The following is a 20,703-nucleotide window of genomic DNA, read 5'->3' as shown; positions in this document are numbered from 1 at the left end:
CAGTTTGAGCAACTGCTGTTTCAGAAGACTTAATCTGCATTACAATTATAGCAGATAAGCATCTGGTCTAGCACAGGTGGAAATGTGGAATCCATACTGGATCATCTTTGTAAAGAAGGGAGCTCTAGCACATTAAAACTGTTATAGATGAGTAAAGCTATGGTTGGCTCTCACAATTAAGGGATTAATATTATGTGTATGTTAAGAGAAGTTTTGTAGATGCACAGTTATGTGAAAAACAGGGTTCACATTTTTTATATAAAATTTTAAAATTTTATTAGAAAGACAATTAGGAGACAGAAATAGAGCAAAAATAAATAAATAAATAAAACAGAAAAATACTTACAATCCTTTTATCTTCTTCAGGTCTTTGTGTACAAGAATTACGGAGTTCCATGGTTTAGGGAGACTTTTCCCTTTCCTTTATTTCTCTCCTTGTCCACAAGGTCTTTACCTGCAACCATTGATCCATGCCAGAAGAAACGGAGTGGGATCCACCAAACTTGGCAAGCCGTGCCTTTTCCCCACTCAGGATCACCCAGTGGTCTCAGAGTTGAGGTGTTTATCCCAGAGCAGCACCCAATTGTGAAAAACGAGGTTCATATTTTTAATATAAAATTTTAAAAGTTTAACAGACAATTAGGAGAAAGAAATAAAGCAAAATTAACAAATACGGCCAAGTGCCTCAGCATTCAGCCAAGCGAGGGTGCCTTACTAACAAAGGATTGTCCCTTAAAAAGAGAAATCTCTTGCATATTCATAAATGCTTATGCATGATTCAAACATTCCTCTTAAGTTTTAGATGTTCCTTTGTTTAGCTTCAACTCCCCCCTCACCAATAGATCAATCTTCTTGGCTCCATTGAGTCTCACAGTCCCTGATAACAGAGGTTCAATAAATTCCTCCCTTGGAGCTCCAGTCACCACTATCTTCATCCAGATAAGATAATCCAAGAATGCAGGGGGGTGTTTCTGACTATCTTCTCAGTCTCTGTGTTATATGAACAAAAGCAGTCTTTATTTAAATACCATGCTACAGCCTACTACCTATATATATATGTATTACACCACTATTTCTAAGTTTTATTAATAACAGAAATAAAATAAACTATATTAGTATAGCAAAGTTTTCCAACATTAGATATTTTAGTATTTGTGAAAAGCCAATAATATAATATGTAACTATAACTTGGTTGTTGGGGCATTTGAGGAGGGCGGGGTTGTCACTAGGAGGAGCAAGCGGCATGCCAACACCTGACCTTCAATCAAGATAATGGATAGCAGAGGAGTTGACTGGCTAGGGGTATAAAAGCCAGAGCACCCATTTTGTAGAGGAGCATATCGTGGTTTAGTTTTATTCTCCCAGCACTGCTTTTTCTCCTTATTTAGGTTTTTGTGGTTTTTTTTGGTTTTTTTTTGTTTTTTTTTCTTCAGGTTCAATAAACCTTAATTGATTGTTGTTTCTCACAAAAACCATTTTGAGAGAAATGTTCCTTAGTGGGGACTATATGTGACAATTTTCTTTTTGTAGGTAACACTACCTTTACTACAATAGGTGTGGACACATTGTACCTTCAATAAGAAGATGCTGCAGTTTGGCCAGGAAGAAATACTGACAGAAGTTTCAGGGGACCAACATGGTACTTTTTCAAATGATGCCCACAAACTGGAAACTACTTACTCAAAACTCAGGACAGATTTTGTTTTTTCTTGAGTTCTTACACAAGGCCTAACTGCTAGAATTGCAAGAAAATTTCCAAAGTAAAGTTTGAAAAGTTCCTATCATACATTTACCTTTTAATCTAGCCATCTAAAGTATGTTCTGCTTATACCTGATGCAGTGATGTCTGTACAAAGGACAAGAGTATTCACAAAACAGGACTATAGCAACCAGGAGGGCAGAAAGATTACCACCAAAACACCAGATGACATTCCCACTTTGGGGCTTAAATTTATGGGTGACAGGAGAGAGTCAGAAGATTGGACATCTTTTGCATATATGTTTTGTCCATATAAACTGCTTCTTTCTTGACGTGCTTTTTTTCTTTGAGTTTGTAACCTGGGTTTGTTGGCAGGAAAATTATGATCCTTGTATCTCCCTTATAAAATTTTGTACATAGTGTGTCACAAATAAAATAAATAAAGATTTTTTTTTAGTGTTTTAATTTCATGTCCAATAAAGTTGGTGCAAATCTTCACATGGTTAACATAGACCTGAGTTGGAGCACTGCAAATTTGAAATGCTGTCTTTGGTTTCCATGAGACTGAGAGGCATTTTTTTGCTGGTTAGATAGTGTGCAACCTGAAGACTTTCTTTAATTCCACATAGACACATTTGGATATTCTGATCTTAAATTTTGAAGGATGTGGACCTTCTGAATAACAAGGTCCAGTCAGTTTTCAAGTACAAGGCTGTCAGCATGGTGCAGTGCAGCTTACTTTTGAGTCAGAGTTTCAAGGAAAGTAAAATGCCTTTTCTAGAGATACCCCACTTTTTAAAAAAAAAAAAATCGAAAAGAAAATCCACTAGTCATTTAGCAAGGAGTAGCTGAAGGTTCATGGTAACTACATCTAGATCATTAGAGATATGAATCTGATTGCAGGTACCTGGATAAATATAATGCTACTAAAATAATTTCTTCAAAAACCCCACCAGAACCGAATTATACGTGCCCTTTGGCTGGCAGAATACGCTAGATATTTGACTAAAAATACATTGTGGAAAACCACTGTCTTCTAAGTGTGCTGATTTGCCATTATGTATGTGTGAGATCATCTTCATCAGTGACTATTTCTTCTCCCAGGAGATGCTGTTAACAAATAAAAAAATAAAAAGTGTCACCTATCAGCCAAAGAGTTATGAAGAAAAGCTCTGCATGCACCAGCAGAGACAGAGCAAGCTGGGGGGCTGAAAGAGGGCATGAGCAGCAGTGAAAAGGCTGACTGCCTGCTGCTCAGTGCTGATCTCAGCCCTGTAACTGTGGGTGCTCTGTGCATGACATTTATCTCAAAGGAAATTTAGAGTTGCACTCAAACAGTATTGGATGGAACTTGGTTTTCTACGTAGGACTTTGCCTAAGTTACTTTTTCCTGACTTTGAAATATGAATTTGAAAATTATAAAATATCAAATTACAGTGTAGATATGTAGTTTAATTTTATAATGACAATAAGTAAACTTGAGACAAAAAGGGTTTATCTCTTGTTTATCTATCTCATTTATCTCTTATCCTTTCCCACTACTAACAAAGACTAGTTTAGGAGATGCTTCTTCTATTATCTGGTTACTCAGAGAGAAGCATTGCTTTGTTAAGAACTTTGAGAAATTAAGAGGTTCAGAATTAAGAGTAATTGCCCCATCTGGTTACAGTAAGAGACAGACTTGTCTATGAGGGGAAACAAATCCTTTTGGAAAAACATCAATACACCTGAATTAGCACAATGCTGAACAGGATCCTGTGCTTTATTTGAGCAAGAAATACGGTGTTTAAAAAGCAGGCCAGTGAACCGTGGTTGAAAATTAGAGGACAATACTTCGTCCCTTCTGCTGCACAGGTTTGCACATGGTCCATTTTACCTCCTGCCTGTGCGGGCATGGCAGTGTGAGTGGGTGTAACAGCACAGAGAGGATGTGAGTGGGATTGACCTGGCACACTATGCATGCAAGGCACACACAACTGCTGCTGTTTTATTTCACCACTACACCAACAGAAACGACCCTTCTATAGATGTTTCTGGCTAAGGATCTTGCAGTTGGGGATGTAGCATGCCTTAGTATAATTCACATGCATTTCATAACCTGCAGATTTCATAACCTGTTAAAGAGTGGCATTGCAGCACAGCGATCTTATTTCTCTATGGCTTCTTTTAGTTCTCTGGTGGGAAGGGAAGATGTATTTTGGGGATTTTTATAGTCATGTTCGAGAATTTGTCAGTCTCTTTTTTTCCCACTGCTGTTTTCCTTGCTCAGCCTCAGCCCCCACACCCTCCTTGCCAAATTCACGGCAGAATTTCTGAACTCCCTCTCGGGAACTGGCAAAACGCTGCGGCATGGCAGGCCGGCGCCCACCTCGCTACGGGCTGCGCATCCTGCCCGGCCCCTCCGCACCCCGCCCGGGGACGGGGATGCGATTTCCCCTCCCGGGCGGCTGTCCCCCCGCTGTCCCGCTCCCGGTGAGCTCGGAGCGCTCCCTCCGCCCGGGCCGGCCCCGGGGGTCTCTCCCTGCAGGCTCAGCGCTGCCGCTCGGCTCGGCGGGGCGGATGGATGGGGCGGGGGGCGCTGGAGGAGCATCCCTCCCGCCCGGCCCCGCCCGGCTGGGGACCCGCTACACCGCCCCTCCAGCGGAGGAGGAGGGCAGAGGGAGGGGATAGCGAGGGAGGGAAGGAAATAAGTAAGGAAGGAAAGAGGGAGGGAGGAGAGGTGTAGCTGCCGTCTTGTCGCTCTGCGTTCTGCAGCCGGCGCGGAGGAGAGGCCAGCCCCCGGCAGGCGTCCCGGCATGCTGAAAGTCACCATGCCCTCCTCATCCTCATCCTCCTCGTCCTCCTCATCTTCCTCCTCCGGCTCCTCGGCCGCCAGCCACCCCGGCTCCGCCGCGCCCGACTACTGGATCGATGGCTCCAACAAGGACACCCTAGCTCACTACTTCGAGCTGGAGTCCGAGCTGGGACGGTGAGGCGGCGCCGGCCGGGCCGGGCGGGCGGGCGGGGGGCGGCCGGGGCTGGGTGTTCCTGCAGCAAAACTTTGGTGTGCCTGAGCGGCCGCGGCACACCGTGCGGCTTTCAGGAAACATCTCAGCTCCCCGGCAGCCAAGCCGAGAAATCCCCGGGTGAAGGGAATGATTTTTAGGAGGAGGCATCTGTCCTCTCGGCGGCCGCTGGCCCGGGCGGGCGGCTTTTAGTCAGGGTACCCGTGTGCTGGCGGCTGAAGGGTGGGCATCACTTCGGGAGCACCGAAACGCCACCTCATTCACGGCATCCCTCCACATCAGACCTTCTGCCATTCTCTCCCTGCGCTGACAAAACTCCCACCCGAGACAGGATTCCCTGAACAGGCCTCTGCAAGCAGGGTCCTTACCATCGGGGTGCAGTGTAAGCGAGTGAGCTGCTACATCTTCATTCATTAATTCTGCACTACTGCCCTGGTGGTGGTCCTGCCCAGCAACTTAAAGGTCCCAAGTCTTCGGGTTCTTAAAAACTGAAGTCTGGTGTAAAACACTGTATCTGACGTGCAATTTCTGCCCCCCTAATGCATTTGTTAGTTCATGCTGAATTTGCAGGTAGAAAATAATGTGAACAAAGCGGCAACTACAGGGTTTTTTAAGGGCTCACAGTACATTACTTAAATGTGTGAGTAGGTAGCAAATAGCAATTGTTAGTTTTGCCAGTGATAGAGTATTAAAATTCTTGAATAAATGTGGGAAATTTGCAGATAATAAATAACATGGTTGCCTTAGCAGAATATTTTTTTTCAGAAAAGACATGCAATGAAAGTTACTGCTATAAAGCATACCTGTGCTTCCTAACTGATAGGGGCAGGAAAGGTGATAGTAATACAATACAATATTCTTGGCTTTCTGCCTAGGTCTTGTGCATCTGCTGCTACTTTTTTTCCCCCCCACTATTGCTACTATTCCTAGCCTCATTTAAATAGGTATAATTTTATGTATGCTTATCACATTTATACTTGACTTCACGTACCCTTGTGCAGAATCATAAAAATATAAAGCAGGAAATATTGTTGTGTTGGTTCTACGTCTAGAGTCAACAAAAAAGGAAACAAAGCAGAATGCTGGTGAATTATAGCAGTTGATACCAACCCTGTCACCTGGATTAGTACTCTTCTCTGGGGTCTGTTTGGAATCCTCCCACCATTTGTGATAGACACTGTAGTCTTTGTGTAAGTGTTATCTTTATTGGTGCTATGTCTTGGGTTTATTGCATAAGGAAGGGTTTTTAACATGTGAAATCTCCAGTTTCTGGTAAGAAGAGTTAATGCCTTTAGAAGTACTAGAGTAAAGATGAGGTGCAGTGGATTTTTCTACCTTGCAAGGTGAGAGAGTAGATTTTTAAATACTAACAAAAGGTTTGAATATGGAAGATAACCACACCCAAGTAGTGTAGAGATGTGAGCCATGAGGTCTGCAGTGCTCCTGGATAGAGCTAGGAAGTAAGATTTAAAACAAAAGCAAAAACAATACAGGAGGAAACAACCATATTAATCAAAGATTAAGAGGCAGAGAAGGGACATAAGAACTTGGAGGGGTACTTGCTCTGAGAGAAAATTTCTCCAATGGGTATGGCAATGAGATCTTGGTCCTTAGGTCCTTAGGTCCCATTGCCAAAAAAATATTTGAGATATTTTCAGAGCCAGCATCCAGAGTGCTGATGTTGTCTCACAACCCCTCTGATAGGTGTATCTTGGCAAATCCACAAGGAAGATCCAACAATCCCTCTTGGTTCCCAAATGTAATATAAAAGTGTATAATTTTCTCTTGGCAACCCTGTCTCCAAACTTTTGGAGTTTTACAGTTTTTAGTTTTGGATATGGTTTTGAGTATGTCTCCAAAAAAAAAAGTATTCACTGCTTAGTTAGATAAGTGGTGGGGAAAATGTGTCAGACAATGCTGGATAATGTGTCTCTGTGATCTCTTTAGACGCAGTAAACAAAGTAATATACTGAAATAACCAATGTAAAATATTGTCCTAAATTATCTTTAGAAAATACAGGGATTGAAAGATGTCTTTTGGGAGACTCCAAAGACCTGCATTTGGACATCTGTGGCCAAATTTGGGAATTTCCCTTTGGAAGGAGTACTCTCGTGCAAAGCATGTCTGTCATATCCCTAAGACGTCTTACTCTGTAACTCTTGCTTGCATGACTGGCTAAGGAGTCATGGAAGACGAGGGAGACAATCCTTTTAGGAAGAATGATAAATGCCTATAAACTTAGGTGGGAGTCAACAGTTGTTTTTTAAACAGTGGAGTTCCACAGGGTTCAGTTCATGTGTCCGTGCTGCTCAGCATGTTCATAGATTAAACAGAACAGAATTTTTTGCTGGGTTTTGTAAATTGTCCAGGGTTTAAAGGTTGTGTTGACTATGAAGAATTTCAGAAAGACCTTACTGTACTGTTGGGGCATTTAAGTGACAGATGAAATCTAGTTTAGATAAACAAAATGGGTGTGGAGGAGAAACCATTAAGAAAACATCTAATTCTCTTCTGTCCCTAGTAAAACCTGTATTGAGGTTATGAGAAGTATATGGAGGCACACATGGCATGGATGGAACATCTTGTCAGAGATGCTTGTTGGCTGGTTTTGTTGGTTTTTTTTTTTCCCTTGCAGGCTCTTTGGGATATATGTTGTAAAGTGGGGAATCCAGTCAAAAATCAATGGCAGGAGGTAAGGCCACTTTAGCACTGTGTGCTGGTAGTCCTGGTCACTATGGATGCTAAAGGGTTACATGGACTTAAAGGGCAACTAGGCAAGTTTACATGCAGGAAATCCACTAAGACTGATTAAACATGTAGATACTAACTACTGAACTGTAAGTTGTTGAGTGTTTTGAGGGTATTCTCTGACAGTGTTCACAGGAGTTTGCTCTATTCTCACATTCATCTTGAGGCATCTGTGTTCAGCCACTGTGTACTCTGGGCTAGATAACCCTTTATTATAATTTTTTATTCTGTTTTTATGTTCCACCAAAGCCCTGATTAGTTCACCCTCCTCTTAGTCCATTTTTTACAAGGGTTTTGTGTATAAGTGGAGCTCAAAATACTGTAAATGGGAAATTTTGTGCTTTGTTTTACAAAATGTCTTTGTTTTACAGGTTGAAATTGTTGATGTAGAGTTTGGAATTTTGTTCTAAATGCATTTAATCTACAAGCACACTCCCTTGGAAAAAGATGTTGAAAATATTGTTCTCTAAACTTGTATTTCCTTAAGGAGTAAAACCTTTTGTTAGCATTATTTAATCCTTGTTTTATCTTTTGGTACAAAGTTTCTGAATTCAGGGTTTATCTAACTATGGTATTTGTGTGAAGAAGAAATACAGTAATGACTGTTTTGATACTCAGCAATATTACAAAAAATGGGTATTTTCTTTGTTGGAACTTTACTTGACAGGCACCCTCTTTGCCTAAGTAACTACATAACTTATCAGAGTTGAAACTGCCTAGTGTTACTATTGGAGGCAGATTGCAAACCTGTTAAACAGTCAAAAGCAGATGAAAGTATTTCCAATCAAATAATTTGGGCCTTCTGTCTTCCAAGGTTGCCTTTTCCTGCATGGGCAGTCTTTCAGTTGTGTGATCCTTGCTGAAGACCAAGACTGAAAGGCTCTCAGTACTTGGCAACTTAGCTTGGACTGACTGTGAGCTGAATCATAGGTGGTTTATGTCCTTTTAGCACAGAGAAAGTTTATATCTAATGTACAGTTTGAACTCAAGATTTCAGTGTGCAGAATGATATCTTACTCTGTCAATCTTATTTATGAAAACTGACATCCTAACATCTACTTTTGTAATAGCAGTAGTGGATGAAATCAGCTAACTTCTTTGTCAGCTGATTTAAGTTAACAAAGCTAAAACTTCTTTGTCAAGCTGATAAAAGCTTTATTTTATAGAAGCTGATTGGTTTTGCACTTGATGCTTTGAAGTTCAAACAGTTTTTGCTTTGAAAGCATGTCAATTATTTTAATCTCCATCCCTTCATTATAAAAAGGTTCCTTTTTCTGTTCATCTAAAGAATAATTTGTTTTACACCTTCTTTGCCCTGTTTATTTTGAAAATCACTTGCTCATTGTGCTTTAGGGTGTATTGAAAATATGTCCTTCCCTCCATCAACAACACTTTTGCTCACTTGCTTGTGAATTTTTTTCAGTGGACCTGAGGATTCTCCAAAGGGATACAGGCATGCAACTGACAGACAGCACATGGTGCCAGTTGTCTGAATGTGAGAGTATGGAGTCCTTTTAGGAATCATGATGAGAATTATCTTTGAGCAGAAACTGCCAGTGTAGATGGCCCTGTGCCACAAACTGTAACTGTTTGCCCTCACACCTTCAGACAAGCACTGTCCCTCAGGCAGTTCCTGCTCATAGGGAAGGTTGTTGAAGAGGTGGATCTGAGGCCTCATTTGGGAAAGTTGTGGTTGGACCTTGCTTGGTGTTAGGAAGACAGGAGATAGAGTGGGCAGGGTGTAGTTTCTCACTTGGGTACCAGAAATCAGAACTTGCAGTGAATAGCCCAGGCTTTGACAACTAAAATTGTTTACTCAGTGCAGGGAGTGATTTTTTTCCCCAGTTTTGTCTGGTTCAGTTCAACAAATGGTTGATTCAGAAGTAAAAAGCTGTGATGAAAAAGCAATAAAAGAAAATTTACCATTCCTTAAATAATATCTGAAATGAATAGGCGATCAATTCTGTGTAAATTTAACAGCTTTCTCATACTTAAAAAAAGAGCTATTACTTAAAGAGTTATTAACAATGAAAGATTTTGATAGAGAATAGTTATTTCTTGATTTTCAAGTTTTTTTTTCTGTCATCCCCTTTATATTTATGTCACTGGTTTAGATAATGTTTTTTAATTTGAAAAATTATATTTATAGTGGAGAAAATCAATAGCTCTTGAAGTAAGTACTCTTAAGAATACTAAAAAAGTTTTTTAAACAGATTTGTTTTAGGCATGATAATCATATAATTTGTGTTCATACAAGAATTGTCATGTTTGAAAAACACTGCATTAGACTGCAAGAGGTAACAAAGTCACGATTTTAGCATATTACTGACAGAATCATTGATAATCCTGGTAGGTCCCTTCCAATTCATGACATTCTAAGTCCAAGTCTTGCAGAAGACAGAAAATCTGAAATAAGGTAAGTATTTTCAAGTGCACTTGAAAGAGAGTGATTGTGGAATAAACTTGTATGATTCTGGGTGGAGAGCAGATAAATTCACTGAAGTTCCGTGGTATCAGAAGTATATTATGGGTTCATCCCACTGTGTCATTTTTGTGTGTCCAAGTGTGCACACTGTTGTGTAAGGGATTGTAATGGACACAGTTTCAGAGGCAGAATTTTTCCAGTAAGAAATGTTTAAATGCTTGCTCACATAGTGAATATCCACATTTAAAAAGACCACCAGTTTGCATGGTGGTCAGTGAAAAAATACTCAGCAGTTTGCAGTAGCCTGTACCCCATCTGTGAAAGTTCAGGTACTTGCTAGAAAGGGATAACTATGATCTTCAGTCACTCAGCTCAAAGAAGTTTTATTTTCCTGAATATTGTCTGAAAAGTTCAATATGAAAATTTTAAAAAATAGTCATTCCCAGCTCTTGTTTTGTTTAAAGTGCAACAAATTGAGCCAGCTGTATTGCAGTAAACCTGAACAATTCTTCTGTGCTCTTCTGATATCCACAATGTTGACTGAACTTTGGGAAGGCAATCTTCTGACCTGCACAGTGTGTGGAAAAACCTGCAGAGTTTTGAATATTATTTTCATCTATATATATGCAATATGAATGAACCACTAGTAGGAGTTCAGATTGTATAAAAATAAAGGACCCTGTGCTTTCAAATGAAGCAGAATTTAAACACAGAAACTTGCATATTTATTTGCTCTTTGCTTCTTTACTTAGGCATTCTTACCATACTTCCTCTGTTCACAAGAAGCAAGTGTTTATTATCTGAGCAATCAGTAATTTCACAAGGAATATTCTTTTTCTAGTACAGGGATGATAATTCTGAGAAAGAATTATTTCCATTTATTTCCAAATGTTGGTCCTGCTTTTTATTCTTGGTTTGTCTAATGTCTTTTCTGATATTTATAATTTCTTTACCTCTTCCATTAAAAAAACCCAAAAAACAGTAAGAATGACACGTTTTACAATGAAACACTGATATATTGGAAATTGTCTTACATTTGGTGTTAGTGAAGCTTTAATTGGCCTTGCATTATCGATGTCATTACTATAATGGGTTATTCTCTGTTAAAACACACAGATAATTGGGGACCATCAATATTTGTGTCTGTTGCCTGTGAATAGATTGATGAGGTGTTATTTTGCTCCTTGCAAAGTAGCTCTAAATTAGGAGATCCTGCAGCAATGCAGCTTTGCAAGTGACCACTCAATGTGTAGCAACAAAAGATTTTTAATTTGAATTTGATCTTCAGGGAACAAGAGGAGAGACATTTCTTGGAATGATCCCCCAAATTCAATGGCTGGGACCATGTGTGAGTCCAGACACAAGTAATCACTTGAACAAAATGGTACTGTAGATTATAAATTTTCCTCCTTTCATTTATGTCTTATCTGTGCTAGAAATAAAGAACCATAGAATGTAAAAGAGAAGGAAGTGGGAGCCCTTTTGAGGAACAAAATGCTGCCCTTTGACAGTTTACTGTTTATATATCATGGCATTTTGTGAGGGATGTAAATGTAAAAGCAGGTCCAAGAGTCACAATTCACAGCCTTAAAAACAAAACACTAAATTTTATGCCCTTCAACAAATGCATAGTCTGTGTTCCAATGCATACCTTGCTGTGAGCATCCATATGCCACAGAACATATGTCATGTTGCCAGAGCTCCAGCTTTATCTCAGATCTGATGTCATCTCCACAGTCCTTTTCCCCAGACCCTCCATCATCAGAAACATGTGATACATCTCTCCTCTGGCCTGGCTCCAGGCATTGTGAAGAAAAACCAAAACCAACTTGCTTGGATTTAAGGAATAGCTGTCAATTCCTAAACAGGATCATGTATGTGTTCCTGTCCATAACTTTCCCCGCAATAATTTTTACTTCTTGTGAATATTTGTATTTTCTCACTTGAGATGATTATGAACACACCAATATGTTTACTTACTTTCAGTCTTTTGATTTTTAAAGCATATCCATGTCTACCAGATTCCCTGCCTTTGGGTACTGATACTGCATCTTAATATACTCAATTCAGTGTGATTTCATTCATGAAGACAACCCTGATTGCACCACAGACTTTAGCAGAATGGAATACAAATAAAAATTTTCAACAAATATCTTGTTTTTATCTTTTTGTGTTGAGGTGTCTGGGATGGACAGACAATCAGATCAGCTGCTGCTGGTATCTTCAAGTACTTCTGAAATAATGTTCATATTGATTTTTTCTAAATAGTCCTTGTTAACAGAGTCACAATGACAGTGCCAAGGAAAGTGGTGTGTGATTTTATTTTGTACTTAGCCGTAAAAAATTTAAACACACTGTGTTGAAATGATTGGACTTCTGTACCCTTCCATAGAAGGCTGGCCATAAATTGTGCAGTTTTTACTTGATAATAAGATCTTTAGCAATTATGTTTTTTGATGATTAGTTGTTTGAATGAACTTGAGGATGTATCTCTTTCAGATTCTCTCTAAATACAAGACGCTGTTTGCTGTTTTCTGACTTAGTAAGTGTTCTGCACCAGCCTAATACTGTGGGTCAACAAGGGTATTTTAAGAACAGCTTTGGACCAGAAAAAAAAATCAATGCTTTTGACATACTTTGATTATTTTATATTATTGTAGCGATATTACTGACTTCTGGAGAGAAAACTGATGTTTTGGTAAGGCTTATAAGGCCCTGAGAGAGTCTACCATGGATGAGTACAGATTTTTTTAAAATGTATTTTTTTAACCTATTGACATATTTTCTAGATTAAAGACCCACAGCTCTGATCTGATGTGCTTTACAGATGTTTGGTTTTTTTGTCTTCCTGATGGAGAACATGTTTGTCAGCTTCCTGTATGTGACAACAGTTTGTTAAAACTGAATGCAAGACATGATGAGAACTCTGACATCATTATCCTAATCTGTGCTCAGGGAGCTGTAGGACACATATACATTAATGTTTTTAGCTGCCTGATTCATTGGATGTCCCCCCTCCCCACCTGATGTTGTGGGTGCCGCGAGTGATCCTTCTCTTGACATTCTCTTCAAACCCTCATGATTTTCTGGGTGACTAGCTAAGTAAAATTAAAAACTAAAGGGTTGAAAGCTGATTTTGTAATGGGAAGCAACACTTTATGGTGTAGGTCCTGATGACTGCTTAGGAAATGACTAATGACATTGTTTAATGACTTTAGGCTCCAAGTGATTAGAGGAAGAAACCTAATAATGTGGTTTTTTTTTCCCTTCTCCCTCTTACCTCTCTTTGTTTTCCGGGGATTTCTGTCAGCCTTTTCAATGGAAGCTGCAAACTCTGGAGCACACTGTTGACCAGTCTGCTAGCTAACTGGCAGAGGACTAACTTGAAAGAGAAAGACAAATTCTAGTCTTAAAAAATGGTAATAGAACAAGTAACTGAGAATATTGGAGCAACACCTATGGCCCTGAAAAGACAATAATAAATTAATTTTGTGCGGTATAGGGAAGAGGAAGGCTGGTAAATTAACTGTATCTTACTCTCCCTTCACAGCGTTTTAATTCAGGAATGTCTTAACTGTAAACAAGAACAGTGTTTAGTAATTAAAATTAGCAACAGATTAATTCTAAGTAAGATCAGTAATCAATTCCATATGAGGTCAATATGTAATGGAAAATCTGCAGTGAAAGAGACCCTAAAATTCATGAACATGTTTTTTTTCTCTGACACCTGTAGGGGTGAAACCCATCTCCATCTCTCTATTACCTCCATAATAAATATGCACATAAATTATTTTTTGAGTTTAAATTCGAATCCCATTTCTCATCATAATTTGTAAGTATTTAAAGGTAGGTGGAGCAGGAATGAAACTGAGTGAAAAATGCAGTTTTATTCATTACTACAAACGTTGTCCACAGAATTGATTTGATTGGCAGTAGCATAAAGACAGTATTTTTTTTCTTTTCAGAGAATCATTAATTTCAAATCAGGAAAACAGACCTGATCACCTTCTCCTCTGCACAACAGTATCATTTTTACAATTTGACAATTCAGGTTGTCAAGTACATTAGCTAATGTTAATGTACAATTTCAAATGGTTTGATCCATACTAGGCTATTTTTATTGTTCATGCTACACTTGTGTAGTAGAAGAAAAAACCAAAACATTTTAACCTGTTCACATTCTTTTCCTGCATGACTTTAGAAAAGATGAAATGTCATTTGTGATGGAAAAATCGTATTAGATATATTTCCCTTTCGAATGGCTGTCTAAATTAGGGATGGTGAAATTTATTCTTCACATAAATAGCCCTCCAAATCTTACTTTCTTTCTCTTGTCAGTCTCTATTCTGTGAACTGGTTATGTTTGCTATTTGTGAATTAACACAATAAATACATACCAGATGGCTTGTTTAAGTAATTTGCCATGGTGTTTCTTATGAACCATGTGTCTTAACTATATTGAATACCTAGTAATACCATTTTACTGTATTTTGCTCTATTCAGCTAAGACAGAATAATAATGATTAGCAAGGTATCTTAGTCACCCACAACAGCATGTGGCTATTAGAAGACTGTATGTAATTCTTTAGAGCCATGCCTGTTAGAGCTTGCTTTATCCACATATTCTTATATTTTGTAATAGTTAATTGTCATACTTGAGGACTCTGGAATTTTCATCTGATGATAATTTTCAATATTTTGTCATTTCTCTTGGTTTTGAGTTAGAATGAGTAACTGAAGTATTTACACATTGCGGATAAGGGACTGTTTTACACCATGAAATTATTCAACAATTTTGATTTAAAATTTACACACTCTTTCACTTTTTATGTTTTGTGTTCATTAAAGACATTCTTCACTCAAAGTAACCAGATTGCCAAGTATGAATTATGTTATTATCTTGTGCAATGGTGCCTTGTGAGAGTTCTGATTCAGGTCCCTCTTAACTGGTTTTGTCTTCTGTCTTCGGTTCTTGCTTGGAATGTGTTCTGCAAGCTACACTAAAAGTGGTGCAGCTTTCATATGATTTATTTCCTTTCCCTGCTGGAACATAGAGAAGCTTTATTACAGAAGCTGTGTAGAGGCACATTACAGAAGCTGTGTTTGTCTACTGCCTCCAGTTACAAAATTCTCAGACTTCTCTAATAAGAACAATAGCCATTATTGAATGGGATGGGGTCACATTTGCCTTTTTTACAGCTGCTGTCTTGGTGGCTTATAGCTGTCTGGTTTTTGTTGCCCAAACTCTATGTTTTCCGTTTTTCTTTTCTGTTTGCAATTGATGAGATTTTATAGTGAGTTATTGTTATTTGTCTGTACTTTGTGACCATGCAGTTAATGCAGCTACATTTTATCCCTTTTCTCTTGATCCTGCTCCCTAGGTAGTAAGTACAGGCTTTTTCTTTCTGGCATTTTAGCTCTCTGATGCACTGCCAGTGCCTCCCCACCTTTATCATCAGCAAACTGATTCAGCATACTCCAAAGTTTATGCCAAAGGAGATAATTCAAATATTAAATAAAACACAGAACCAACCAAATGCATAGTGCTCAAACATGCATATCAGATAAAAGCAAAAACATTGAAGTAATGTGCAGTGTGTTTCTGGCAAGTTTTATGAAGGTTAGATGCAAAGGAAAATTTTCTTGAGACAGAAAAAAACCCCTAAACACCAATGGCTAATAAAATTGTTTCCCTCTATACCATTATTCCACTCCAGTTGAAAGTGAAACAAATACGAATTCTTGTAGTGTTGCCCATACCAAAGATGAATCTCTTCTTTCATATTCCTTTGGTGATTCCTAGCTCCTTTAGCTAAGGGAGTCTATTCTCACCTTCCCTTGCCTCAGCTCCCAGTGCTTTCTCTAGAGAGAAAGCACAATCATTTATGCAAAGAGGAAGAAATAATCTTCACATATTTAGTGGGCACAAACTTCTGTCTTGATTTGAAAAGACAGGTGTCTGCTAAGGAAGGCAGGAGCCTCCCTTGAAATGGAAAATGTAAATCCTCTCCCCCTCCAAATTATTATTATTTTGAAATTAAGGGCCTCTCAGTCAAAGAAATGGGAATCAGAATAACAGTTCTTTACTAGGAAAATTAAAATAAAAATGCAGTAGTACAAAAACAACACTGACAGAGTCAGAATACAGCCTGACACCCTGTTGGTCAGGGTGTTGGTACCAGTCCCATTAAATGGTGGCTGCAGTCCTCCTGGAGTGACAGATGTGGCTCTGTTGAAGCAGTGATCCTGTAGAAGGGTGTAGTTTCCCTCTGAAGGTCCAGTGCTGGTGTAGATGGGTCTGGTCTCTCTCCTCTGGGAATCCAGTGGAGAAAGGCTGCCTGTGGTGTTCCAAGTCTCAGGTTATATCCAGGTAGGAATGCTTGGCTCCTCCCCCTGGGTGGAGCATCTCCCGATGGGATGATGTGATTTTATCAGTCCTGCAGGGAGCCTCAATGGCCCATTAACAGAAGATCCCCCTGGAGGGAGGATGGGTTGTGGAAGAGATCAAGAACACTGCCCCACCTGGTTTTAACAGATGGCAATAGAATACTTACTTTTGATTACATCTTGCATTGAAACCTAAGACAACTTCAGAAGCTGCAAAATTGGTCATTTTACACCTGTCTTCTTGTGATGGATGCCAAATAATATAATTAGTGTGCCAGGCGGGAAGCTGACAGAAATCATGATGTTCAGTAGATTAGGTTTTAATATGTAGATAGGTGTATTCCTCCTCCTGTTTTTGGAATGTGGATTAACTGTGTATAAATTTTTGAGTCCTGAATATGGAAGGACTCATCTACAGTAAGTCTGTCAAACAACACAGAATGTTTTTACACGGCATTTAATTCTCTGAATTATCTGGGACCTGATAAGTCCTAATTTTTTATCCATCCACCATAATAGTTGCAGTTGTGAAAAGTGATGGCAACATTGACATAAAATACTTGCCTTCATATATATTATGAAAAATCTCTTTTATATTTACTTTTCATCCAAAAAAATATACTGTGGAGGAATTGTGTTTCTTTACTCCTACATGACTGGTTATGGTAGTTTTTCAACAGAGGATCACACCTGTGAGTTAGAAAAATTTACTTAAATTTAAGGACTCCTTGTGCGTGAAAGGGAGAGGAGAACTACCTTAACCATGATTACAATAAAAATTTTAATTTAGAAGGGAGTCTGTAACCATCTGTACTTCTGTAACAGCCTTTTAAATATGAGCAAGACAGACGAGAATTGTGCCTAAAATTGGTATGTGATAATTTTGCGGAAGAGACTGTACAACATGGTTGCCCATGTTACCAAGAGCTGTCTCGATGACTCAGGAGAGTTCTTCTTAGTTATCTTCAGAATAACTGCATTGATTTTGAGTGTCCTCCTGTTGGTAGCAGTAAGTTCAGTATTGATCTGTTGACACCATCAAAGATCAGCCAGATTCTCCTAGTCACATTCTTATCTCAAATTGAAATCCAAATGTGTCTGGGGGCCTATGTACTCTCCTACATCCTTAATGCCTGGATAGTGGAAAATGTACCTAAACTGCAGTTGATCTCAGAGATGGGCATCCAGTGCACTAGGTATGTGTGTTTTAGTATTTAAAGGAAACTCAAATTTGCCTTTCAGAAAGAATATAAACTCTAATGATACCACTGAAGTATCTTTCCATTTTGTTTGTGGAGACATCTTGTTTGGAAACACTCAGTATTTGTTTCCAGAACTTTCAGCCATTTCAGAATCTGCTGACTGATGCATATATACAAGTGCATATGTTTGCAGTACAATTTAAAATCAACAAGTCATCCTAAGTCACTTGAGTCTTTATAGTGTAAGAATGGTGGCTCTGGGTCAGATCAAAGGCCTGTTAGGGCTGATATCCTGTCTCCCATCTATAGTGAGAAGCATTTGCCTAGAGAGGGGTGCAAGAACATCTATCCTTTGATGCTTGCTGAGAGCAGTCCCTCAGCCTCCAGAAATCTGAAGGTAAATCTGAACCTTCAGCTCTGTTCATATCAGAATAGTCATATAAATTTGCAGTGCTTGAGAGGTAACACAGAATCACAAGATGGACTGAGTTGACAGACTTATTAAGATCATCCAGTCCAACCTCCCTGCTTAAAAAAAGTTAGTTAGAGAAGGTTTCCCAGCAGTGTGTCCAGCAGAGCTTTGAACAGATGGAGATAAACCAGGGGAGACATTCACCCAGTGTAATTATACTTGGGCAAATACTTAATATCTCTGAACTATTTTTGGGTTTGGGGTTGCCTTTTGTTTTTTTCTTCTAGTCAAAGGCTTGATTTTTGTAGTTTTTGTCTACATTTCAATATGTCTTTTCTTCTCATAATATGGAAATTATTTTGTTTAACATAAGAAATTAGAATTGTGTTCAATATTCATAATTTAATATTTATTTGTAGGAAATTTTCTCTGCCATTTAATACCCCATAACTGAATCTCAATACACACCTGTTGGGCATAGACTTATTATGAAGAAATTGGATTATAAAAAAAAGCCAACCAGCTATTTTCACCTCCTTTCTCAGCTCAGCTCAGCTCCTTGGGTAGCAGACACCACGTCTGGTCAGTTAGACTTACTGATGATCTCTCTGCACTGTGAAAACTAAACTTCTATTCCTTCTATATTTTGTATCTCTTAACCAACTACTAATTCATTGGTGCCTTCTGTGGTTTCTTCAAGCACCTGTTTTGACGGACCTTGTCAAATAACTTCTGAAAACCCAAGGATCCAAATCAATCAAACCTATTTTATATTCAAATGCTTGCTAAATCTTTCAAAGAAATTCTGTGGTTTTGACACATAGCTTCTCTTTACAAAAGTCACATTAACTCTTCCCCAGGCTCATGTATGTATCCATATATCCACAGTTCATATTCTTAGAGCTTTAAATGACTTCAGCAATATAGAGCAACAGTAGTCCTTCAGTTCCCTCTGATTAGCATTTTTAAACATCGTTGTCACATTTTAAAAAGGCTAAGTCAGTGTTGTACATGAGTTTAGATATCACTTTAATTTAATTCATCTCTGAGTTCAAGTTAATCAGTTAACTGGATCACATCCAGTGCTCATAATGTGCTATTGGTCATTTTATCTGTTTCTTCCATAATGTTCTTTGCCTCTTCACTCTCTCTATTTATGTGAGCTTTGAAGACCTTTCTTTTTTTCCCATCTGTCTTCTAAGTAAAGAAAGATTCTAGCATTGGAAAATGTCAGATTTATCATAGGCTGTTCAGCAGACACAAAATCTTTATAGAATTAAAATTTTATAATGATGTGCAGCCATTTTCCAGAGTATTATAGCTATTCTGTGCTTGCTGAAGAGATCACCTTCAGCACAGAATGTCTTCCATTTGGTGAAAAACAGTTACTCTCCTGTCATTTGATGCAAATGCCCATTAACTGTAGATCTTAGGGAAGAGTGAAGCTGCAGAAGCTGCTGTTCATCTTTGCAAGGTTTCACCCTACACCTTCCTTTTACTGTGCCTTAGCACAGTTTGGGTAAAGTGAAGGTTTTCACATACTTTTTGTGGTTTTTATGCCTGACCACATGGTGTTAGCCTCTTTAAATCCAGCAAGGGAGAAATGTGCATGACTAAAGATAAGCAAAAATTTTGTTAAATTATTCTAAATCCTTATGCAGTGCCAAATCAGTTCATTTTTCTTTTTGATGAACTGTGCAAGGGACAGACAATTTCGGGAAGTTGAGGGATAACAGTTGAGTTCTAGCCTAATAGGCAGATAGAGAAAATTTATTTTCTGGTATAGGCATAGCTTTTGGTATAGAAATTGTGAATATCATGAGTCTTGCAACAAATTACTGTTTCTCAGTGCTTCTGGAAGTTATTTATGTAATAATTTTTTTATAGCTTGTAGGAGAAATAGATGTGGCTGGAATAGGCTGGAAAACATATTGTCCTTGTTGGGCAGTGAAATATGTGCCTAAATGACTGCCATTTAGACTGACAAAGCCATGTAAGTGTATTTCAGTATCTGCTAATCAATAATCTGAATGGTGGCTCCTTGGCTTGTTAGTCTTTTCTGTCAGCTTCCATTGTCTCTGCATTCATCTGTGACCTTACACTGCAGCATCAGTTTTGTTGCAGGAAAACTCCATTTTTTAACTGCTAAGAGGTAGAACTGCTGAAACTAATCATGCTTATCATTGTCCCTGAAGCAGTAAGATGTTGTGAATGCTCTATAATTCATATAGCTGTTGTGAATTCATGTATGTGCACACACATGCAGGTGCAGTCTTGGATGGATGAGAAGGTAAGTGGCAAGCTTTTAATGTGTAGTGACATTTATGCTTCCTTTTGATGTCAGGTGAACAGGAACCACCAAAGAGGGTGCATTGATGGAGTTGAAATGAGTGGTAGGTATTTAAAAGCCTAATGCAGCCCCCTTTTTTTTTTTTTTTTTTGAAAGTGTTTGTTCAGTTATCTATCCGTGATGGACAACATATAATTCCAAATTTATGTAAAAAAAATCTCTCCAAAGATGGTTGGAAGCTGTTGGTCAAAATAGTTCTCAAGGCCCAGCAGAGATGATAAAATGCCTGGATCAAATCAAGGAATTATTCAGGGTGGAAAAAACCTTAAGATCATATGATCCAACCATAAACCTAATGCTGCAACATTCACCCCCAAATCATGACCTCAAGAACTGTGTCCCAATGTCTTTGAAACAGCATGTTGCTGACCATTTCCCCTTGGATTCTGGGGAATTCATGTCTTCCAGTTCAAGGGGACAGGTACCCCAAGGTAGATCATCTGGTGTAGTGCAAGTGCTTTTGTCCACAGGGGC

The 20,703-nt window shown here is 38.8% G+C and overlaps 1 protein-coding gene across 1 annotated transcript in view; it reads left to right on the top strand.

The window, feature by feature from the left end:
- The first annotated feature begins 4,412 nt into the window (after window positions 1-4,412).
- Window positions 4,413-20,703, top strand: part of CAMK4 (calcium/calmodulin dependent protein kinase IV) — a 148,621-nt gene continuing 132,330 nt past the window's right edge. The window contains exon 1 of the mRNA XM_005529992.3: window positions 4,413-4,667. Coding sequence (XP_005530049.2) covers window positions 4,495-4,667 — 173 coding nt within the window. The 5' untranslated portion in view covers window positions 4,413-4,494. The remainder of the gene's footprint in view (window positions 4,668-20,703) is intronic.

The sequence above is a fragment of the Pseudopodoces humilis genome, chromosome 4 (assembly GCF_049639895.1).
Source record: "Pseudopodoces humilis isolate 2021_Gansu_Grassland_sample_001 chromosome 4, ASM4963989v1, whole genome shotgun sequence".
NCBI classification, from domain to species: Eukaryota; Metazoa; Chordata; class Aves; order Passeriformes; family Paridae; genus Pseudopodoces; species Pseudopodoces humilis.
The sequence above is the reverse complement of the archived record's forward strand: the minus strand, read 5'-3'. Positions and strand labels throughout refer to the sequence as shown.